Below are 23448 nucleotides of genomic sequence, written 5' to 3'. Positions count from 1 at the left end.
TATTTAAAATGGATTTTTTGGGAAAAATAATTTGAAATTTGATAACAGCAACATTTATCAAAAAAGAGGAGATATGGCAGTGCGTACTAATGTGCAGCGTTTCCTATTCGTTCAACAGTCTGCAAATATTTCAGAACTGAGGTTTCTTTGAGAGGAATGTTGTCCTATTCTTGTTTTAATATATGATTTTAGTGACTCCATCAGATTGTCTGGAGTTCATGTTTTCCCAAAAGAATGAAAAATGTTTGATTTGCCTGAATACAGAATGGTTTTCTACTTTCAGTCGTTTTTTCCATGAGCTTTGGTGCAGAGGGGACAGTGGTGTTTCGCTTTGCTGTCTCTCTCTACATCTACTGGCTGGTTATTAGACAGCAGGTTAGTAATGGGCACACTCTGAAGTAAAGACAGGGTGGAACTTATTACTCTGAAAAACTGTGGGCAGACACTACAAGAAGCACATACACATATAACTATTTATTTAATTAAACATTCACTTCAAATGACATGTTCAAGCATAACTTAAAAAAGCAACAAATAAACAAATAAGCAAGTCTTATCTTCATTTTTACTCTTCTTTGACATGACAAGTGGTTACATAGAGAAAAAATAGTTTCATTGAAGTTTGTCATCAAAAAGCAGTGACTTTCTCCTTTTTCTGGTTATCAATGTTTGTGTATGGAACACCTAAAACAGAAGACATGGGAGACATATTAGAGCTGAAAAATAAGTAAAATACACACACATTATATACATACGAGTATTTATACACAAAGCTTTAGTTGTCAGAGAGATGACATCACATTTGACTCTGGTATACAGAGGAGTTCATGTTGCCCCTTCATCACCCCCTGTGGTGGATTTTTGTATGACATGTATACCTATATAACTCTATACACTGTATATCTATCTGTACTAGATAGCTTTCACGTAGAATATTAGGCATGAGGTATTTTGCCCTTATGCACACACACGCACGCATGCACACACACACACACACACACACACACACACACACACACAATAAACATTTTTCATGCAGCTCTTAGAAAATAGTAACATGGTAACAGAGATACTGAAACACACTATTAACCTACGATGGAGTGTTTATTATTATGTAAAGTATTTAACCCATATATTTGATGTAGTTAGGCCAAGTATTATTCACATGTACATCATAAGATTATCACAAAAAGTACGCTGTTTGCTGTAGTAATGTGTGACCTTTGACCATGTTGTGACCTATTGTCAGAAGGCAAAGCAAAGGGTTAATTTAAGGGTGCCCCTTTGTGCTGGGCCCTCAGCCAGAGTCCTGGCCCGTACTTGACCCTGCACCTGCTGTTTTTGGGCGCGTGGGAAAGTTACTCCACAGCAGGGAGGTGAGTTCCTGTAGAAGGGGATCTGGGAAAGTCCTCTGGGCTTTTTCCTGCTGTCTGTCCGTTGGGGTTGGTCCCAACCTGCATGCGCTAACAGCGAACACCCTAGGGGAGCTTTGCCTTTCCTTCTGTTTTGCTGAGCTTCTCTGTTTAATAAAACAGCTGGCGTAGACCTTTGCTCCTCTCCTGTGATTTTTGTGTTTTTGACTTTAATTGGACTCGAGAAGCAGAAACCCACCTACTTCTAATCTGTGGAATTACTCACACTTGCGACCAGCACATCCCTCCTCTACTATTGTTGACAGTTTGACAGGAAGAGAAGTCTTTGCAGACCTAAGGTGGGCTGCCATGCTCCTTTTTTTAAGAGAGAAAAAGCTTCCGAACAAGCGACACTTATTCTTATTCGAAGGACGCTGTCGTGGATTTTTACCCATAACATGCTGAGCGAGGCACACAGAGTCTGAGATTTTTATATTTTGCTCTTTCGTTGTGCTTTTTACTGTCAGACCTTTGAGTGGATTTGCTGGCACATCCTTGCCTGGTGGTGTAGTGTTAATATACACCTGAATGTTCCAGCCCAGCAAACTGGTCACTCTGATGGTCATGTGGATTTGATGAGCAGGAGCTTGACTGCTACACACCCTTTCAATTTGATGCTTATAGTGACATTATGGAAACAACAACAACAACTACTAACAGTAGCAAGTGTTACACTAACTAGATGTTTATTGTGGTAGAGCAGCTTTATTGCGTTTTGGGGATTTGTTTTTAAGCTCATTTAATCTTTTTCCTGATCCTTACTTGTTGATTCCATGCTGATATTTGTCTCCTTCTTCTTCTTTTTCCTGAAAAGAGAAAAACGGAGGTTAGAGACTTTAATGTGTGCATGCATACAGTTATTTATTTATTTGAAGTTTTATAACGGTATTTGGAAAAAACAAAAAATATTGGCCCAGATATATTTTTAAGACATGTATTTGTGTTCATACAGTGGACACAGACATACTTATTCAAGCGCATATTTTTGTTAAGATGATCTGTTAACACTCACATGGTTTTCTTTTTGCAAACAAGAACAATGGTAGTCACGGTGATGATAATGACAGCAACTGGGAGCAGAACCGCAATCAGGATAATCCACTTAGTTTCTGAAACACACAAAAATGAGAAACAAAGTCTTTAACCGTTAACCATATGTCCTCCACTCTCAGTGAAATAATTCATTTGACCAATCACAGTGAGTGCAGGGTCCTTACATGAATTTGAAACTGAGCTTGGAGGAGATATTAAGTCAATATTTTATATGATACCTCTTATCTCGACATTATATTGTCACTTTTCTGGGTTATATCAACCACGGACATTATAATTCTACTTTAGTCCAGAACGCCGTGTTGGCTAATACCTCTGATATCAGCTGATCCTAGTGCAAACAGATCTTATGATGATAAACAGTGAAGTATGAGACATCTAGCTGAACGTTAGTTTTTCAGTGTTAGATACTAAAATGTTTCTGTGTTTAGTCTTGCATCCACAAAGACACACAAAGACATCGCAGACACAAAGAGTAGTATAGAAACAGGAAAGTTCACGAGGAAATGTGACAGCTTTAAAGAATGAAGTCATGTTTCAGTCGTACCAAGTCCTCCACCGGTGGGTGGCATCACTTCCATCTCACAGTTTGTGCCTTCAAAGCCTTCTGCACACAGACAGGTGTACGTGTTGTTGCCTGAGTCCTGACATGTGCCTTCGTTCAAACAGGGGTAATTGAGGCAGGGACTTGCTGCAAGAAGACAAAAATAGGTGTTGTTGTTGACAGTTTAATTTAGTTCATTTCTCAGTTAATTTGTAAGATATTTTATTCACAACAGGAAACACATAATCACGGAATTAAACTGAGAATCTATAAAGTTTTAGGAAAAAACGAGGTAATTGTGAAAAAACATCAGTTTTTTAACAGCTGTCCATAAACAGCTGTGAACTGGGACCAGTTAGTGGAGTGAATGTTGTCCCATTCCTGTTTACTGTGGGATTAGAGATGCTCCATGGTCCTGGATTTTCTTTGTTGTATTTTTGCTTTTATGTTATCAGCCTGGACTGCACACAGACCAGTTCAGCACCCAGACTCTCCCACACAGCCCTGCTGTATGATTGTATGATTCAAAATACACAGTGCTCAAACACTTGCATGAACACGTACCTTTGTAGCAGTCACGTTTGAAGTTGTAGATGGTGCACACGTAAGCGTCCTGGCAGGTCTTCGGCTCACACACAGCACCGGTACTGCTACACTCACAAGACTGAGAGCAGTCCTCGGTCACAAACTTCTCTTTGAGCTGCAGGATGGAGAGATATGAGCGCACATCGTCACGTGGTCACATAGATACACAGTCACTCGTGTAACTGAAGGCCACTTACAGGGTAGTATCTGTTTAGGAAGGTGCAGCCACACTGTGCATATGGCACACAAGTCCCCTCACTCATAACAAAGCCGGCGGCACACTGGCAGCCTTCGACACACGAAGTGACTTCACACTCCGAGGGTGCTGCCAGGTTGGCGCAGGAGGCGGGGCAAGATGACATGCAGGGGGAGTAAGTGCTGTTGGCGGTGCAAGAGAGGACTGGGAAAGAGAAACGTGATGTTATTTACAGCAAACCGTTCGACAGAATGTAATTCTTTGTTTTGCAAATGTGTCTTAGTTCAATGCCTCACGTTTACAGGAGATTTGATAATGTGCAAGAGTATCTATATAAGAAACTATAAAGAAGAAATAAGAAACTGTAAACTATATAAGATGAATACAAACTGCATTACCACATATCTGTCTCAGTGAGGACAGCACATTACAATCTGCGTTTTCTGACAGTTTTGGAATGCAGTTTGTTTTTTTTTTTACTTCAAATTATGAATACAAACAAAAACACACAACAGGTGGAGTGAGGAGATGGACTCTGAACTGTTTGTCTTCCCACATGATGTGAATGAAGGGCAGCATTTCTTACCGCAGTCCAGCTGCTGCCTCCACAATCCTAATGTAACTCCAGCCTGTTGACAAGCTGCTGCATATGCTTCATAACTGGCACAGCGCATAGCTTCACTGCCTCCCTCAGCACACAGGTCAAACAGACAGTCACTGAAAGGACAAACATGAGCACAAGCAAAAAGCTCACACATGCACGTTGGTTCATACAGCTGCTGTCATGTGTTATATTGAATATGTCTTGATGCACGCTCAATCATCCAGGTACGTAAATCCCAAAAGGCTGATTCTGTTCATCTAGATGTTGCGTTTTTCAGATGAATTATATCGATTATGCTCAAGTTAACATTGTACTGAAATGTGTCCAGAAGACAGCTTCATACATATCCCCACTTAAGTGCAGACTACTTACTCCTGGTAGATTTGGGGTGACACGGTGGCGTGGCAGGCAGCAAATGGCCCACTGGAATCAGACAGCGCCCCACACTTCGTCGGGCTGTTGTAGTCGCTGAGCTGTGACTGAGAGCAGTCTGACACCTCGAACCCTGAGTCTGGATCAGTCTCTGCTTCTTGTCTGGAGACAGAGAAACTGTTGTGTAACAGCCGTGTGTAACATGAAGTTTAGTTTCCACAAAAACTGTAACATGAAACGAGCCTATTCCGTTTGAAGATTTTCTTTTATCAAGCACTTAACAGGCAGACAGACTTGGGCCAAGCTCTGCTAATTATTGTCGGGCAGCAATAATTATCTTTATTTTATAACATAAGGCAGTTTTCTTTAACAACAATATTCTCTGTTAAATAGTGACAGAAATCTGTAGAAGCAGTGAGCCTGGTTGTAATCGTACCTCAGTGCACGGATAGGACGGTCCAAGATCCTAAGTCTGTTGGCAGGTCGATCATTGACCTTCCAACTATCTCCAAATTCTTTAAGATCCCTGACTAATGTCCCATCTGGCTTCATGTATTCATTTCTGGTGATGCCATCATAGTTCCCACACAGTCCTCTAACAGAATTCTTATAGGTACCAGGAAGTATGATTTCTGATACACAAACAGAGAGACATAAGAGGAACGTGAACAGATTTGTACAAAAGCCTAAGACGTTCTCAGACAGAACTGTCTTCTTCTTTTACCTCCTCGACTGTTGCCATCAAAGCGTACAGTGAGTCCAAAGTCAGTGGTGAGCTGGATCTGCCTGGAGTTCCTTGTGATGGTCAAACCATCAACTGGTGTGAGAGGAGGTGTTACATACTCCCCGTTGACCTACAGGAGATCAGGTAGGATTGCGTTACATCATTTTTACCATTAGAAATGCATGAAAACCTGCTCTTTTTTAACAAAGTGTCAGCTGACCAGGACAGTCTTCTTCTGCAGGAATTTAACATTGACACCGTAAACATTGATGTCCATCTCCTCCAGGAACGACACCCTCTTGTTCATTCCACGTCTAACGTTCTTTCCTCTCACCACCAGGGGCGTCAGGGAGCTCGACAGGTTGTGACCCAGAGCAAGTTCATAGGTGTCGACACCTTGGAAGTGATGCTTGAAGCCATCGAATGTTAGGTAGTGAGGATCCCCACAGATGCTGCACTGATTGAACTCTAACGATGGTGGGAAATGGGAGGATTCATGGTCAAAAACCACAGTCATTTTTGTTACTTTGCTTGTTTATTAAGGTTTGAAGTCTCTCAAACTCACCGGTGGGTCTGCAGTAGCGGTTTCCATTCTTGTCCAGGTCACACAGTGAATTCGAATTACAGCTGTGGTCCTCACATCTGACTTCACCACCAGGGTTACAGGTACACGACTCAGTGCATTTATCTGTTAGCCACAAATCTCCTACCTGTGGGCGCACACACAGACATGCATGGGACTGGTTATACCTGGACTTAGAATAAAGGGTTTTCAATATGCTAATATTAAATCCTCATAGCCTCTGTGTACTTTTGAGCTCAGGATTTTCTATTATGGAACATCCCACTGAGTCCATCATCTAGCAACAGTACGGGCAGTACTGTACTCACATCATGGTACTCCCTGTTTGAGTCCAGACAGCCACACTGGTCCAGAGTAACACACTTGCCGTCACTGAGGACGTAACCAGCATTGCACTGGCAGCCCTCGAGACAAGTAGTTGGAGGCAGATGGCAGAAGACAGGGAAGAGGTCAGAGCACGTGGGAGGGCAGGGGGCTGTGCAGTCTGAGTAGTGGCTGTTAGGAAGACAGGGCAGGGCTGCAGAGAGGGACGAGAATGAGGTAAGACAAACAATAAATTCAAATCTTTATGTGAATCTTTGTTACTGTAACTCACGGCAAAAGCTGCTGTTTCTCCAGCTGATGGTGACACCGGCACTCTGACAGGCCTGAGCATATGCCTCCACGTTGTCACAGAGCGTAGTCTGCATGCCGTCATACTCGCACATGTCATAGACGCAGTTAGCCAGGAAAGCCTCAGGGGGCACTAGAGCGTGGCACGGCTTGAAGTTATTGGAGAGAATGACCCCACCACACTGAGCCTCATACAGCATCTCTTCTTCTTTGCTACACTTTGGGTGGATGTCTGGACGGGTGTCTGGCTGACAACTGAACAGAAGAACATTTGGATCAGGGTGTAATTTCGCCAACATGGACAGCATACATTTGATTCATTAGAGTAACCACTATCTGGAACCAGGGGTGTTTTGCGTGTTTGGTGAATCTGGAGACCACTACTATCTTTAAGTCTGACGTCCAAACTCCGCTGCAGGTCCCAAAGTCAAACGATCACTGCAGCATCACTGAGAGTTAAAAACTGTCTAAATTCTTTCATCTTTAATAAAATGATCAGCGTTGCTGCTTTACCAGGTGGAACAATTAAGTTTAATGTCCAGGAATCCATGGAAACCGAATTTATGAAATGTAATGGAGTTAGAAGTTAGCAAGCAGTTAGCTCGCTAGTTTCCATCTATATGTAATATAGCATGTTTGAATGAGGGATTTCCAAAATGTACAGCTCTGCTATCATTTCCAGCATAAATGAAGACAGAAAACTAAACAGCAGTGGCGTTTGTAGGCTAGCTGGTATATAATCATGTGCTACATGTTTATATATCACTTTTTCCACTCGATAAAAGTTAACATGAGGGTTCCAGATGGTTAGGGAAAAATGCAATCGCATGGCAGGATGCTGTAAACGGACCAAACTTCAGTCAGGAGAACAACTGAGATAATCCATCCACAATACGAGGTTAGTCATTAATGTACTGCTGCATGGGCTGGGCTGTAGTTACATGTAAGGTTTTAAAAACTGAGCTTTAAAATGAACAGTGGTAAAAAAACAGAAAAGAAAAACAAGAGAAGCCGACTGTTTTTAGGGGCTTGTTCAGATTAAATAGAACAAGATACAAAGCATTAAAACATGTTAAAAACACAACAGCCTTATTAAACGCAGAGTAGTTTGGACCTGGAAGCAGGATTCAACATGTCATCACTTAAAGACCGGATAGAGTTACAACTAATATCCGCATAACAACACTAAAAGTTGTTCACTGGTTGTTACCCACTGACCCAGGATCACTGTCTCCATTTGATTTCCAGCTGTTTCCCAGTTCAATGTCATCCTTGGCTGGTTTCTTGTTGGGCATTAGGTTGTCATCAGAGGGGTTCTGGTTGTAGTTTCCACACATGCCACACACCTGGAGAAGAGGCCAGTGGAACAAGGTTATTGCAATGTTTCTGTAATATACAGCAGAGCAGCTACTACAAGCAGCCATGACTAGCATACACAATTTGTAATTTTTAATTTCCTCATGTGACTTGACATTGAAAGAGTTGTGATGCAGACACTAGAAAACATGGTCTTAATTTCTGATACCTTATCAAAATATTCTCCTGGAACAGTGATCTCAACGTGATGGACTCCGTCAAATTTCACCTGTAGACCAAAGTTTGTGTCCAGCAGACTATAGGCTCCACTGGTTATCACTTTAGCTCCAGCCAAGTCAACGGAAACTGGGGTTTTCACCCGCTGTCCGTTCACCTGAGCACAGAAAAGTGAAATCATGTCAGCTGCTGATTGTTTCAGTATGGCGTAGTTCCTCTATATTTGAATGTCTGTAAAATCATAAACTATGTCACATACCAGAACTCTGCGGCCCTTTTGCAGTTCAATAACAGTGCCAGGGTACAGGGTGACTTTCACAGAGCGAACATATGATGCCTCTGGTTGACCACGTTCCTCATTCTTAGCCACTATGTTGAAAGGAGTGACTTGGGTGGCGTTGCACACCTTTAAAATAGTGTATATTTTGTTTTCAAAGACAAAACAGCACCACAGGAATATCTGTTGTGTACAAAGTAAGTTAAACTCCTCCCATACCTCCACCAGAGTATATGTGCAAGTTCCCATGAACGTATGCATCACACCATCAAAAGTGTAGTAGTGCGGATCTCCAGCTACATGACACACTCCTTTACCTGAGGTCGGATATGAGACTCGGTAAAAGGGCAAAAACATACACTGACACAGCTTTAGGTGACGTGAACATGTAATTATCCAGCCCTTCGTTCAGTTTACCTGTAGAATGACAGCCTAGTACTCCTTCCACCACTTTGCACTCCTGTGCAGGGCTGCACTGCCAAGACTCACAGCTGATGTTGTTGTTTCCAGCACACTTGCATTGCTCTGAGCAGTCAGCCTTTGTGAACCAAGTGTCTCCAACCTAAACATATACCAAAAAAGTTTAATGCACCCTTACATAAAACACATTTTCTTGCAAAAAGGAAAATCTCCCACTGCACACCCACCGGCCTGTATTTCCCATCACCATCAGTGCATCCACACTGGCTGATTGGGACACATTTGTCTCCGCTGAGGATGAGGCCAGTGTCACAGATGCAGCCCTCCACACAGGGAAGATCGCAAGAGCCGCCGTGTCCTGCAGGGTTCTGACAGCTCGGCTGAGGACATGCAGGGCCGCATGAGGTGTAATGACTGCCTGGGGGGCACTTCAGAGCTGGAGGGAGTCAAGCAATTTTTAGGGTTGTTTGTAAAAATGCACAACAGTTGTTACATATCTATAAACAAAAAGAAGGTTGTATTTGTCTACAGGAAACATGTTACAGCAAAACTCATAAAGTTTGTGTACATCATTTCTTTTTGAACCATTGTTGGCCCCTAACTCAGAAGAGGGACAGTTTTGGTGCTCGCAGTGGAATTATCTAAACGTTGTGAGAGATGTAACCTAGTGAAAGTGAAACAAATGAGAGTATATAGTTTAAACTGCACTATTTTCACCGGGATATTTTTCTGAAAAAACAAACAAATATTGGTAAATTTTCTTGAAATCTGGGAGGGTCTGGAATGTCCACTATATGTTTCTGTGGACCAATAAACCTTTGTGTTTCCCATAAAGCAGCATATAAGCATTATTCCTTAGCACCTAAAAATCAAGCGTATGTAACCTCTGTTAGACAGCAGACACTGCAGTTTTAAATGGAAATATAAACTACGTACTATAATGTAACTAGTAGTAAAGAAAGTGGAAGATGACCTGGGTGTATTGGACAAATCATGGGGATTTTCTTACTTTATACTCAACTTTTTATATTTAAACTGATCATTTTGTCACGCTCAAAATGAAGGCACTGATTTCTCAGGGAAACATCTAATATTGTTATTATTACTTTAGTAATACGTTTGGTAGCAATGGAAAAAGTATTACTTAAGATCCTATTTTTTCTCTATACACACACAAAGAAAAACAGGACTCACGACAGAAGGTGTTTGTCCTCCATTCGATGGGGACTCCTGCAGCAGCACACATGTCGGCGTAGGTCTCTATGGCCTGGCACAGAGCCACGGTCTCACCTCCAGTGGCACACATGTCGAATACACAACTCTCAAAGTATGGCTCAGGGGATACAACAGAGTGGCAGGGCTTAAAGATTCCTGAGGTTAAGATCAAAGATAGAACAAAGTGTAGTTGAAGCGACTGCTTGGGGATGATTTTCACCACATTGTCTAGCCTAACAGTGATATATATCAGAGAGGCCAGCCCAAAAGTTTTAAGGTAAATGTAAAGATTGTTTAATATATGTGAAACATATACAAAGTGGGAAAAAGGCATGAAGGGCTTACTTCAGCTAACAGCACATATCTATATTTCACATCACCAAACCAATTGGTTGTTTTACTGCATGTATACGTCATATCATTTCCCAAGCATCGCTTCCACAGTTCCTGGCTTGTGCTGAGAGCCATGTTTTGTCTACAAGGGTGCTGAAGTCATCAAATGTCAGTGCTTAATAAGATTAAGTACACACTGTAAACCAGCATATTGTTTCAGTGGAGGAGTTTGTGTGTTCTAGTCACGTGCTTGTGACAATACAAAGCATCATATAAGAATCAGTCTATTTAGTATTTACAGGCATCCAACAGGTACCTGCGGGCCAAATGGAGTGAAAGGCAGTAGATGAAAAAGGAGGAGTTTGGTGAGTCCATTAAAATGGCAAACAATCCTCAATCCTACAGTCAGGTCTTCTGTAATGGAAGCAGAGTCTGTGCACCAACTATAAGGGATCACATTTCTCACCCTCCCTGGGAAAATCAGTGGTAGGCTGCCAGGGGCAGCCTTTCTCACTGATTCTGTTCATAGTTTTTATGTAAGAATATCTCGGCACAGCCAAGTAATGAAGGCTGTCCATTTGGTGGCATCAGGATTCCATCTTTGCCTTTTGCAGATTTTGTTGTTCATCACATGGTGAGCTCCAGCTTCCACTGGAACGTTTCGCAGCTGAGTGTAAAGCGAGAACCTCCAAGTCCAAGACCACGGTTCTCAGCCAGAAAAAGGTGGAGCACTCACTCCAGGTCAGGGATGAGTTCAGGGGTCTTGGGATCTTGTGCATATGTATTATTGTAGGGTCTACCTTTCAATATAAAGTGCCTTGAGGCAACTGTTATTGTGATTTGTGGCTGTACAAATAAAATTTAATTGATTTGACAGACGGATTGGGATAGCATCTGGGTAATCTATGATCCTTCCCTGACCTACGGTTCAGAGCTCTGGGTAGCGACCGAAAAAAATGAGGTCATGTACATAAGCGGTGGAAATGAGCTTCCTTCGAAGGGTGGCTGGGCTCCAAGATAGGGTGAAGAGCTTGGAGTAGAGTGGCAGCTCCTCCACATTCAAAGGAGCCAATTAGGTGGTTCGGGCATTGACTAGGATGCCACCTGGACACATTTGAGTTAAGGTATTCTGTGATTGAAGGAGGCGGGTCAGTTCCAGGACTTGTTGGAGTGAGAGATCGCTGGAAATATAACTTATTAATGTCAGAAGAGCTGACTAGGATGAGGAAAGTCTGGGCTTGTCTCCTTAAACTACTGCCCCCAGGACCATAGATGGATGGATGGATGGATGGATGGATGGATGGATGGATGGATGGATGGGTAGATGATATTAGACTATTAGTTGTAATGATAACATTCTTTTATGTGTGCGTGTGTGTGTGTATCTTAGTGAGAGAGAGAGAGAGCGCGTGCACACACATATGTGTTTTTCATACCGTTGGGATCAGTGATCATGCCACAGCTGGTAGGCTTCGTGGCCTCTTCCTCCACCTTTACATCACAATCTTCTTCTTCTGTACCATCAGTACAGCTGAGAGGAAATGGGAGAATTCATTGCAATGGAGTCAACATGTTTGTGTTTGGTAATTCTAAGGCTAAGATTAGCAGGAGACTGGTGACATGTACAGGACAATTTCTGGGAAGAACTTGAAAAGTTTAATAGCAATATTTAATGCAGACGTAGCAGTCAAAGCCGAATGACAATGAAATAAAAGGAACTTAGGAATAAAGTAGGATCAACAATTCTTGTATTGACATAATGATGAAGAAATGAAAATCTACAAATAGATAAAATTAAAGGTCTTATATTCTGTTTTCTGTAATGTGACTCACTCGGGGTCTGAGTCAGCAACCTGCCAGCTGTCTCCTAGCTCATTGGTGTTAGCAGCTGGTGTGTTATCTGGTTTCAAGTTGTCATCATTAGGGTTCCCATTGAAATTTCCTGTGGAGACAACAGATATTCAAAATCACTCTATTTTAATTAGTCAAATCCTGTGTTTTATTCACTTAGTAAGGAACAACAGCAAATAATTGCACTGGCTCTTACCACACATCCCACAGAGTAGGCCATTGTAGGAAGTTGGCAAAGTGACATCAGCATGATGGTTTCCATCAAAACGCACCCTCAGATTAAAAGATGTTTCTAAGACAACAAACTTTCCACTCAAGTAGATCTTAACTCCCCTGATGGAGGTAACAGGTGGAACAACCGCAGTGCCATTGACCTGACAACAGCCAGAGATCACAATATTATTGCCAGAAAAACACAGCTTATTATGTGTACTTGTTCTTTGTTCCTCTACAGTAGACTTTTCCTTTAAATCAACCATCTTTATATACAAATGCAGCAGGGGACAGTTTCCACCTTCTACTGAGAAGAGGCTGAATCTGTTATTAAAACACATGTTAGGAAAACACATTCAGTAAAGAGGCTGCTATAAATATAGCTTTGTTATACTTGCATTCTGTTGATTTAAATTTGGTGGAGAACTAGTTTAATTTTTTTAAAAATTGTGTTTTATTTTGACTGCTGCAGATTATAAAAATCTTAAATCTGATTATGAAGAGATTTAAAGAAAATCTTACAAGTGGTTCTTGTTCCAATAGGCCTAGGCTGTACATATTGGCCTTAAAATTATTCAGTTGGTAGTAAATAAAATGGGTAAAAGCACTAAGATAGCAAACAGAGATACTGTTTATTGTATGAGTGACTGGAAGAACCCTCTGCCTACCTGGACCGTGTGTCCCTTGCCAAGGATGACAGTGATACCATTCACATTGATCACCACAGCCCTCACATAGGAAACCTTCTTATTACTTCCTCTGTGCTCATTCTGGGTATGGACCGTGAAATGTGGCAAGCCAGAGGAGACATTGCAGGGTTTGGTCAAGGTGTAGGAGCATGAACCCATGTAATGGTGAGTACGTTTATCAAAGGTTATGTAGTGAGGATCACCAGAAACTGAGCAGATACCATTTCCTGAACAAAGAAGGCAGGGAGTTACTTTATCATTTACCATGATGAGCAAAACAAATGCAGATTTCAGTGGAACTATATAAAATGGATAATGCACTGAGATGTCAGATGTGTTAAATGAAATAATAATCTTTAGATGTATGTGAAGCGGTGTGATTAATATACCAATAGGGTGGCATTCATATTCTCCATCTTGTAGTTGGCAGCTCTCAGTAGTTGGGTTACAGCTGGTGTTATGACACTGTAGCAGACCTCCACTGTGACACATACACTTTTGTTCACAACCCTCCAAGTACCAGTCATCGCCCACCTGAAAAATGTACACAGAATACAAAAAACAATCAAAATTTTGTCATGTAATTCTCTCTTATACATCACACGAATATAAAGATAAGATAAGATAAGATAACCTTTATTAGTCCCACACGTGGGAAATTTGTGGGAAAGATCAAAAATGATAAATAAATATATAAATATAAATGTATCAAAATGTATATAAATATACATGTGGATGCAAACCAGGGATTCTGTATGCCACTAACTAATTAGGCCAACCTACACTCATTTATTTATTGATTTTGGGCTTGCTAATTGTGGTGGCACCCGTATGTAAATGCTGTGACATAAATACAAATTCTATAACACCAGTGTCTTTTAAATTCAGGTATAATACAGTATAATAAATATAATCTGTGCTTGATAAGTTGAAAGTAAAAATCTTTGTTGTAAAACCAATATTTATGTGCCAACAGTTCTCTGCAGTCTATGCACCCTTAATTTAGTTGAGTTTTAATTTCTTTTGTACTGTAGGGTCTTTGTGTCTCTTGGCGTCTCTCCTGTTGAAGTCATAAAGAGAACTGAAAATGATGTTAGCATGAGCTTAGCACATTTTAAAGGTAAATGGAATATGGTTTTAATTGTTTGGAGGCTGTTTCCACTTACAGGGTGATAGGTTCCACTGGGGTCCACACAACCACAGTCTCTCAGTTCCACACATTTGTCATCACTGAGAATGAAGCCAGGGTTACACTCACAACCCTCCACACACACTTCCTCACAGCCAGGTGGTCCCACCACACCAAGACATGTCTCAGGACATGAATTCACACAAAGGGAGTAGGAGCTATTGGGAGGACAGGTCAGAGCTGTGTGGACAAACACAGGGATGAACAATAATGAGAGGGAACAATGGTGGACAAATAGCAACAGAGAAGGGAGTGGGAGTAGGATGATTCAAAGACAGGGCACCTACGTATCTCATATTGATTTAACTCAGTGTCATAAATGAAAGCAAGGATAATATTAACTGCATTGAATATTTTACATTGGTTTCAGCATTGTGCGCTGTATCTTAAACTCTCCTCCCTATACAATTATAAATATGATTATAAGTTCAATTATAATGTTGGTGAGCAGGATGTAATATATCGTGGTTATATTTACAGGTGGATACAACTTCCAAATGGAGAAGCTATGGCATGCACCCCATTTAAAAGGGAAAATGCTGAAGGCTCATTTTTCCAAAATGAAAAGGTATTATTCAAGTCTTTATTCATTTATGCTTCAGAATGGGGCTCATCAAGCCAATGGGTGATGTCACTGTGACTATGTTTTATATATCATATATCTTTTAGATATATTTGGTATATCTCAGATTCAAACTTACGGCAGAAGTCTGGAGTTCTCCATTGGTAGACTTTGGCTCCAGCACTATGACATGCGTCAGTGTAGGCCTGGAGCTGGTCACACAGCACGTGCTGCTGGCCGTTGAACTGACACATGTCATACACACAGCTTTGGAAGAATGGAGTGGGATTAACTACACTGATGCACTCCCTGTAACAGAGAAAAGCACTCACTTAGCTTAGGTAGGAAAAGGCAGAGGCTCATATATACTGAAAATCTGAGTTCGAACAAACAAACAAGCTACATTTGGTGGTGAAACAGTCAACAACTGTTGCATAAGTTTAGCAACAATTCACTAGCTGGGGCCAGTGAATAAAGGTGAATGGCTTAAACATGAATTGAACTGCGGTTTGGGGAAGGCCTCGCTGGGGACTGGCGGTGGCTCCTGGGCTGGCAGATCCCCATGTACTAATGAGAAGTGAAACAGTGAAAGAATTGAAATTGAAAAAGGGGAGGGAGGGTTGGGAATGAATGGAAGAACAAACAGCTAGTAGAACTGGGGGATTATATATAGATAAGAACAGGAAGGGAAGTGTTTGGATACTTTATCTCTAACTCACTAACTGAGTCCACATTGTCATTTTACATTTTACAGTGTTCCTATTAGAAAAAGGTGAATGGCTTAAACATGAGTTGAACTGAGCTTTAGGGAAGGGCGCAAAGGGGACTGGTGCCTCCCGGGCTGGCAGATCCCCAAAGAAGGCATCCCCTAGAAGCAGCAATAACTGTGCATTGTGAAGGTGAAAGACCTCTGCAGTAATAATTCAATTTTTCAATTCAATTTATTTATACAGCCCCAAATCACAGCAACAATCGCCTCAAGGCGCTTTATATGTAAGGTAGACCCTGCAGTAATATCTACAGAAACAACCCAACAATCATATGACTAACTATGAGCAAGCACTTTGGCGACAGTGGGAAGGAACAACTCCTTTTAACAGGAAGAAACCTCTGGCAAAACCATTCCCATGGAAGGACAGCCATCTGCCGCTACAGGTTGAGGTGGAAGAAGGAAAGCAGGACAAAAGAGAAGCGCAGAGAGAAGGTGGTCAAGGATTCCAGAGAGTGGAGTGGTTGAGCTTGGAAAATTACGAAGGAATGGTGGGAGAAGACCACAAAGCAGATTTCAGAAAACGAAAGACCTTAATAGCTGAATGAGGAGAACCCCTGATCGAGTGGCAACGTGGCTCGACTGGTGTGGAGGCTGGATGGATGCATGTTTGTATTTTAAGACATGAGGCAATGGCTTGACGGCTCGTAAAAGCTTTTACTGCTGTGTTTGAAAATGATCGATATGGAGACAGAGACTGGCAATACGGTGTCAGGAATGTGCTTTGTTACATTTTGTGAAAGATAGATAGATGTATGGACCCTGGCATCCAAGTTATTGGGGAAAGAGGGAAGAGAAACTGGCTTCCAGGTGCCAAAAAGCACGCTGCTGCATTTTGCTCAGGAGAGATAGAGGGAAGAAAAGCTTGCTACTGCAAATGAAGGAAAAGAACCTGGCATCCCGGTGCCAGATGTATGCTGAAGAATTTGAAAAAGAAGGACAGAGAAATAGAACCTGGAATACCATTGCAAAAATTATTCACTTTTTGCAATGGTATTCCATGGTTTTGTAAAGGAGGAAAAGAGAAAGAAAACATGGCATCCCAGTGCTAAAAGCATGTTGCTGGATTTGTAAAGGAGGAAAAGAGAAAGAAAACATGGCATCCCAGCGCTAAAAGCCTGCTGTTGCATTTGTAAAGGAGGAACAGAGAAAGGAACCAGGAATCCCGGGCCCAAAAGCTTGCTGGTATATTTGCAAAGGAGGGACAGAGAAAGAGAACCTGGCATTCCAGTGCCAAAAAACATGCTGCTGTATTTTTGTGAAAAGGGGAGGGACGGAAGAGGAACTGGCAACCCGGTGCTAAAAGCGTGCTACTGCATTTGTGAACGAGGGATAGAGAAAGAAAGAGAACCTAGCATTCCTGTGCCAAAAAACATGCTGCTGCATTTTTGTGAAAAAGGGAGGGACGGAAGAGGAACTGGCAACCCGGTTCTAAAAGCTTGCTCCTGCATTTAAGAAGGAGGGATAGATTAAGAAAGCCTGACATCCTAGTGCCAAGAAGCATGCTGCTGCATTTTGCGAGGGAGGGATAGAGGTGAAGGGAAACTGGAATCTCCTGGGTAGAAAACCTTGTTGATGCATTTGCAAATGAGGAATAATAACTTGGCATCCTGGTGCCAAAAGCTCACTGTGGCATTTGCAAAGGAGGGTTATAGAAAAAACCTGGTATCCCAGGTTTTTTGCAACGATAAATGGAGATAAACTGGCAAGTCATTGGTAAAAACTTACTGCTGCGTTTGAGAATGAGGGACAAAGAACAAAACTGGCATCCCAGTGCCAGAAGGGTTCATTACAGCATTACAGTAATAGTATTGAAAATATTTATTCATATTTTACAGGTCAGTTGGGTGATTACCAGGCATGCTGCCATCTATTTCATGATTTTATAAGGTCAGGAAAAAAACGTTGTAAAATCCCAGGAATCCCATCAGTTTAACCAAGTCGATAACCAAAAGTGGAGGGGTTGTGAATTCTTACCGGAAGGGTCCAGTAGGGTCTGTAATTTTACCACATTTCTCTGGTTTTACAACTTCAGCTTCCAAGTTGGGGTCACAGTCTGGATCAGGCTTTGTTCCTGGGGTACATCTGGTCAATACAAATACAAAACACAGTTACATCCTCTTCAGTTTGTCAGAAAGAGTCCAACAGTAAGGTAACGAAAGACATAACCAGAAGAAATCCAAAAGACAGAAAGATAGATATGTTGGAACTCACGAGTCATCTTCATCGTCTTTGGTCTGCCAGCTGTTCCCAAAGTCATTACTATTTCCTGCCACAGTGCCATCTGGTTTAGTGAAGTCATTGTCTGGGTTCCCATCATAGTCACCACAAAGGCCACACATTTGGTCATAGTAGGAGCTGGTAGGACAAAGTCAAGGCAGGATATGTAGGATTAAAATAAGACAAGCTTAAGAATATTTGCAATGTTTAATAAGGTGTTGCTTGGCCTTTTATTGTAATTCTAGAAACAAATGAAGAGAATGCAAAAATCCCTGATACAATAAACCAGGGCATCGTTAGTATATATTAAAAGTTGCATATGTCCACAATATACACACAAATGGACTGCTATGCTTTTTTTAAAGTTTTCACAACATACATAAAACAACTGGTGACGTTCAGCAGTTTAGATCGTTATCTATCAAAATTTCTTCAGATCGTTAGGTTATGGTTGCATCAGAGGAAAGTGGTCATCAAAAAAATAATGATAGAGCAATGGAGACAGTGGTCAGGTGTATTGTATGAATGTGTGAAGCAAATAAAAAGAAGTTCTACAATATCAAAATAGTTCAAACCAATATTTATACTAACCTGGGAACTGAGATCTGGGCATAATGGTTTCCATCCCAACGCACCCTCAGGCCAAAGGATGTTTGAAGCGTGATGAACTGACCAGCAAGACTAATAGACATGAGAGGAGAGGGGGAGTGGGGCAGAGCCACCCGTACTCCGTTCACCTGATTCAGTGATGAAGAAAAAGATGTTAAGAACATAAGAATATAAAGATGTTAAACAGACTGTGTAAACGTCTAATTGGTGGACAGGTCAGGGAGTATAAAAGTACAAAGAGTGTGCAATGTGCAGTATATCAGGCAAAAACAGACTTTGTATAGTTTTAACAAGCAAGAAAGACATTGCTTTATGCCTATCACACTGTGTTATCTTTGGCATAGATTCAACTGACAAAATGGGAAAAATCTGTTTTGTTTTTTTTACATGTTGTTAGCAACAAAGAAACTAAAGATATAATTTGAGTTCTTTGCTAAAATGTCAGTTATGTGTAGACATAAGACATCCATGGTGATGATACAACTACTGTGTGGGATGTCTGCTGGCACACATTTTACTTAAAGATGGGAAATACAAGAGATAGTAATTCATTCATATACTGACCAGTGTTCTACTGCTCTTCATCAGGGTCACAGTAATTCCATCCACTGTCACATATAGCTTCCTCAGGTATGACACTCCTGCAACTCCTCTCTCTTCATTCTTTGCCTCCACAGAGAACCAAGGGCCTGCACAGGGAAGACCACGACAATCAGGAATATTGTGTGTTTATATTAAAGGTGAACATTGGCATTAATATACAAACCACCACTGACATTCAGTGTCTTCTCTTTGCAGCAAACGTGAATGAAAACAATATATGTCATGCTTTGCGATGAAAATAATAAATGAGTAAATTTAGCTCATTTAAACTTTCATTTGTGCGTGTGGTGTGGCAAGACTAGAACAGGTGCAATGAAACCCAAACATCTTAATGAATAAATGTCTCAAAATAGTGTGTACCTGTGCTGTTCCTACAGCTTCTGGCCAGTGTGTAAGTACAGGTTCCCATGAAGCTGTAGTACTTCTTGTCAAAGGTGTTGTAGTGTGGATCCCCAGAAACTACACAATCCTGAAAACCTGAGAGAGGGAAAAACATCAGGAACATCAGACTGAAACACAGATGAAGCCACTGTAGAACAATTACCTAATAACAGTGCAGTTCACTGCTGCTTTGGAATTGTACTGGCATTAAAATAGATGCAAGGAATATATCATTTCCTGACTAGACAAAAATTTTCTGCAACTCTGTGATTTTGTATTATAAAGAAATGCATGTAACACGTGTTGTTATAGACAAACTGTACAGAAGAGAGCAAAAGAAACATAACAGCAACACACACATAAATATTTCACTGTTATTGAAAGTAAAAGACGCCTGTGGGTTGTGCTTCTCTATCTTCCATTGCTCAGTCTAATTATGTATATTAGAGCAGGGATAGAAAATGCTCGTTTGAGAACTTTGACAAAGTCTACAGCATCACATCAAACACAGTTGCAAAACTTTTCAGGTTGGCAGTCCAACCCATGAGATCTGGAAACCTACTTAGAATATAATGGCTACAGCTTTGCTGTGTTTTTTTAGGTGTGAACATTACAAACATACTCGTAGGATAGCAGCCCAGCTCTCCATCCTGAAGTTTACATTCATGCATTGGGGGGCATTCAGAGGCTTCACAGGTAATTCCAGCTGCACCACACCAACATTTTCGCTTGCAGTCTTCCTCAAAAAACTCCTCTCCAGGCTGACAAACAGACAACAAAATTGACAATTAAGCATAGCAGGCACAGATGATTCTTTGTAGATCCTTTTATGCATGTATGTATGAAAATGTTGTTTTAGAGAGGACATAAAGAGACTGCAAGTGACCTGACTTGAAATACAAAGGACCAAATGATTCACTGCCGGCCTATCAGACCCACTTCACCATACCTCATAATACTGGCCGTTCGTGTGGTTGCAGCCACACATGTTCTCCTTAACGCACTTGCCAGCACTCAGGACATAGCTGGGATCACACACACAGGACTCAGAGCAGGGACCAGAGCAGGAGGGGGGTTTTCCAAAGCATGTTTCCTGACAAGGATCTGCACAAGGTTCATAGTGGCTGTTTGGGGGACAGCTCAGTGCTAAGCAGACCACAAGAGGTTGAAGTTAGTGATAGGAAACAAAAGTATGTGCTGGTTAAAATATAAAATGACAGCTTTTCGCAAGAAAAGAGATACGTCTTTGGCACTTCCAGCTGTGTTGTCTTCCGTGGAACTAGATTGTTTGAGTTTGGTGGTAACCCAGTCTCCTGCAGCCTCTTGGTATATGTTGTCTGCCCAACTAGGTATGCTAAAGCAGCACTCCCTCAGTTAACTTTAGTGAGTAGGAAGCCCGTATGAAGTACTCTTCCACAAGTCAAAACTGACATAAACTTCTTTGTGTTATTTTCTCCCAACTACTCAGCCAAGCTGATTTTTACCTAATGATATACCTAAAGATATTTTACTACTAAATTAAATCATTTGTCCTTCCAATACTCACGGCAGAAGGTTTCATTCCTCCATGGTCCAAGGTTGACCCCACGATCTTGGCATTCATTGACATAGGCTTCAATGGCTTCACACAAAATGGGCTTGGCACCATCCAGCTCACACAAGTCAAAGACACAGTCCCTGAAGTAATTCTGAGAACAAACAATCACTTTGTTACAATGCTTTATATTGTGTGACCATCTAAAACCACATATTCAAATTATTCCACTATTACTAATATCACATTTTCACCCTGAATGCACACACACATACACAAATACAACAAGCTCAGAATAAGAACTGGTTCCACATTTGTTCATTATATGTGCACTATCCTCTACATGAACATACATTGGGGTTGACTTTGGGATGGCACACAGCAAAAGGTCCATTTTTGTCCAGCAGAATGCCACAATATCCAGAGCTTTCATACAGTTCCTGTTCTTCTTCATTGCACCCAGGGATGGTAGTGTTGGGTTTCTCATTACATCTGTCAAGACAGACCATCATCTTAAGAACATTTGTCTTTTGTCAATGGTAAATGTTTCTTTACACTTGCATCTCTGCAATACTCACTCTGGATTCATGTTCCAACTGTGTCCAAAGTCATTGGCATTTTCAGCTAAGCTTCCATCCGGTTTGCGGAAGTCATCTTTGGTATCTCCATCATAGTTGCCACACAGGCCACACAGCTTGTTCTGATAGCTGCAGATTGCAGAAAATGATTGTGTTAGAGTCTTATGCAAGAAAGACTAACAAGTAAGCCAGAACTACAACGTGTTTTAATTGCAGCCAAGTTTCTTTTCAGCAGTAGACTAAACCCCACACATTAGTAAGACTAAAAGATCAGACATGTACATTTGATGTGTTTGATAGCATCAGCATAGAATTAACTAGTCAGGAAATTAGAAGTTTTGTGTGATTTTATCTTGAAATTTTGAGGGAGCTGTTTGTGTTGCCCCTGCTAAATTGTTTAAATAAAATATCCTAGCTGTGTCATTAATCTCTGCCTTTATCACCTTACTACTCCTTACAGATAAAGGAGTCATGTTCAGTATATGAAAATGTGTTATAGTGTCATGGTCCGTGGTCCTGTGTCTGAGGAATGCGTGACGCTCGGGTAGCCACACCCCCGGGCTATCACCGGCACATCTGTTCTCCATCACGGTGACTACACGGAGATCTACTGAACCCGGCACTGATGGAAGGCTCCACGCCAGTCCGTTAGTCCCCCCACAGTGGTAACTAGACTTCCACGAAAGCGTGCATTCCCTTCTGGTTGGAACTGTGTTTAATCTGCCTACTTGTGTCCAGGTTTCGACTCGGCGTCTGCCACCTGCCTGTCCTCCGGCTCAACTGGATCACTCGGTGCATCATCTGGCCCATTCGCTATTTCCACGGACTTTCTGCTCACGGACTGCCACACTTCCCTCCCGAGCTCCCACAGTCCCGTTCCATCGTAAGCCCCCTACTCTAACTCAGTCCTGATGTGTTTTCCCTACTTTCCGGCTCCCTAGTAATCATCTCCCCTTTCTATTGCAGCCTCCCATGGTCCCGATCTTGGCTTCCTCGTGTCATTATTCCCCGGGTTTTTAGTTTCTTGTTTTGCTCTCTAGTTTTCCCGGGTCGCCTTTCGTTATTTCAATAAAGTGTCTTTTCTGTTAGCGCGGAGTCTGCATCTGGATCCTTTTGTGCACGCGCGCCGTGGCGCATGACATATAGTTTTAGTTGTATCAGTATGGATGTAGATTTCTGGACTGGTGAACTTGTGATTAAAACACCACTTTATAAGGAAACCATGAATTTGGTCTTCACTCACTCTTCGATTACTTTGATGTCCATGAAGGCGTTTCCATCATAGCGAACCGTCACACCAAAGTTCATGGAGACAGTGTAGTGTTTTCCTGACTTGAACACAGAAATACCAGGGGACGGAGACAGTGGCAGATTGACATTGGTCCCATTAACCTGTATGGGAAAATAGGCAGAGTACATCAAATCTGGCCAACATTTTCATTTTTTAATTACCCATGTCACAACATTACTATCTGTAACTGAAAAGAAACGTTCCTTTAGTGGGCGATCGTGGCTCAAGAGTTGGGAGTTCGCCTTGTAATCGGAAGGTTGCCGGTTCGAGCCCTGGCTTGGACAGTCTCGGTCGTTGTGTCCTTGGGCAAGACACTTCACCCGTTGCCTACTGGTGGTGGTCAGAGGGCCCGGTGGCGCCAGTGTCTGGCAGCCTCGCCTCTGTCAGTGCGCCCCAGGGTGGCTGTGGCTACAATGTAGCTTGCCATCACCAGTGTGTGAATGTGTGTGTGAATGGGTGGATGACTGGATATGTAAAGCACTTTGGGGTCCTTAGG

General features: G+C 41.8%; 1 protein-coding gene and 1 long non-coding RNA gene across 2 annotated transcripts in view; one reads left to right on the top strand and one right to left on the bottom strand.

Annotated features, from left to right (window-relative positions):
* Nucleotides 1-111: 111 nt before the first annotated feature.
* Nucleotides 112-23448, bottom strand: part of zanl (zonadhesin, like) — a gene marked incomplete at its 5' end in the record, with an annotated part of 102097 nt that continues 78760 nt past the window's right edge. Inside the window, 39 exons of the mRNA XM_080899106.1 lie at nucleotides 112-684; nucleotides 2175-2218; nucleotides 2425-2521; nucleotides 3013-3156; nucleotides 3574-3709; nucleotides 3792-3994; nucleotides 4377-4507; nucleotides 4767-4928; nucleotides 5203-5398; nucleotides 5491-5620; nucleotides 5711-5958; nucleotides 6056-6200; nucleotides 6382-6590; nucleotides 6669-6940; nucleotides 7904-8031; nucleotides 8211-8375; nucleotides 8478-8624; nucleotides 8715-8812; nucleotides 8913-9057; nucleotides 9143-9351; nucleotides 10110-10286; nucleotides 11900-11994; nucleotides 12297-12405; nucleotides 12511-12688; nucleotides 13196-13443; nucleotides 13606-13750; nucleotides 14383-14585; nucleotides 15107-15276; nucleotides 17714-17821; nucleotides 17951-18094; nucleotides 18548-18693; nucleotides 19130-19254; nucleotides 19529-19645; nucleotides 20172-20310; nucleotides 20499-20695; nucleotides 21096-21237; nucleotides 21437-21575; nucleotides 21662-21790; nucleotides 22905-23053. Of these exons, the coding sequence (XP_080755232.1) occupies nucleotides 629-684; nucleotides 2175-2218; nucleotides 2425-2521; nucleotides 3013-3156; nucleotides 3574-3709; nucleotides 3792-3994; nucleotides 4377-4507; nucleotides 4767-4928; nucleotides 5203-5398; nucleotides 5491-5620; nucleotides 5711-5958; nucleotides 6056-6200; nucleotides 6382-6590; nucleotides 6669-6940; nucleotides 7904-8031; nucleotides 8211-8375; nucleotides 8478-8624; nucleotides 8715-8812; nucleotides 8913-9057; nucleotides 9143-9351; nucleotides 10110-10286; nucleotides 11900-11994; nucleotides 12297-12405; nucleotides 12511-12688; nucleotides 13196-13443; nucleotides 13606-13750; nucleotides 14383-14585; nucleotides 15107-15276; nucleotides 17714-17821; nucleotides 17951-18094; nucleotides 18548-18693; nucleotides 19130-19254; nucleotides 19529-19645; nucleotides 20172-20310; nucleotides 20499-20695; nucleotides 21096-21237; nucleotides 21437-21575; nucleotides 21662-21790; nucleotides 22905-23053 (5925 nt within the window). The 3' untranslated portion in view covers nucleotides 112-628. The remainder of the gene's footprint in view (nucleotides 685-2174; nucleotides 2219-2424; nucleotides 2522-3012; nucleotides 3157-3573; nucleotides 3710-3791; nucleotides 3995-4376; nucleotides 4508-4766; nucleotides 4929-5202; nucleotides 5399-5490; nucleotides 5621-5710; nucleotides 5959-6055; nucleotides 6201-6381; nucleotides 6591-6668; nucleotides 6941-7903; nucleotides 8032-8210; nucleotides 8376-8477; nucleotides 8625-8714; nucleotides 8813-8912; nucleotides 9058-9142; nucleotides 9352-10109; nucleotides 10287-11899; nucleotides 11995-12296; nucleotides 12406-12510; nucleotides 12689-13195; nucleotides 13444-13605; nucleotides 13751-14382; nucleotides 14586-15106; nucleotides 15277-17713; nucleotides 17822-17950; nucleotides 18095-18547; nucleotides 18694-19129; nucleotides 19255-19528; nucleotides 19646-20171; nucleotides 20311-20498; nucleotides 20696-21095; nucleotides 21238-21436; nucleotides 21576-21661; nucleotides 21791-22904; nucleotides 23054-23448) is intronic.
* On the top strand, nucleotides 22168-22871 carry LOC308411932. Its single transcript, XR_013974474.1, has 3 exons — nucleotides 22168-22326; nucleotides 22400-22544; nucleotides 22628-22871. It is a non-coding gene; the product is annotated as an uncharacterized lncRNA (long non-coding RNA).

This window comes from Rhamphochromis sp. 'chilingali' (genome assembly GCF_963969265.1).
Source record: "Rhamphochromis sp. 'chilingali' genome assembly, chromosome: 1".
In the NCBI taxonomy this organism is placed as follows: domain Eukaryota; kingdom Metazoa; phylum Chordata; class Actinopteri; order Cichliformes; family Cichlidae; genus Rhamphochromis; species Rhamphochromis sp. 'chilingali'.
The sequence above is the reverse complement of the archived record's forward strand: the minus strand, read 5'-3'. Positions and strand labels throughout refer to the sequence as shown.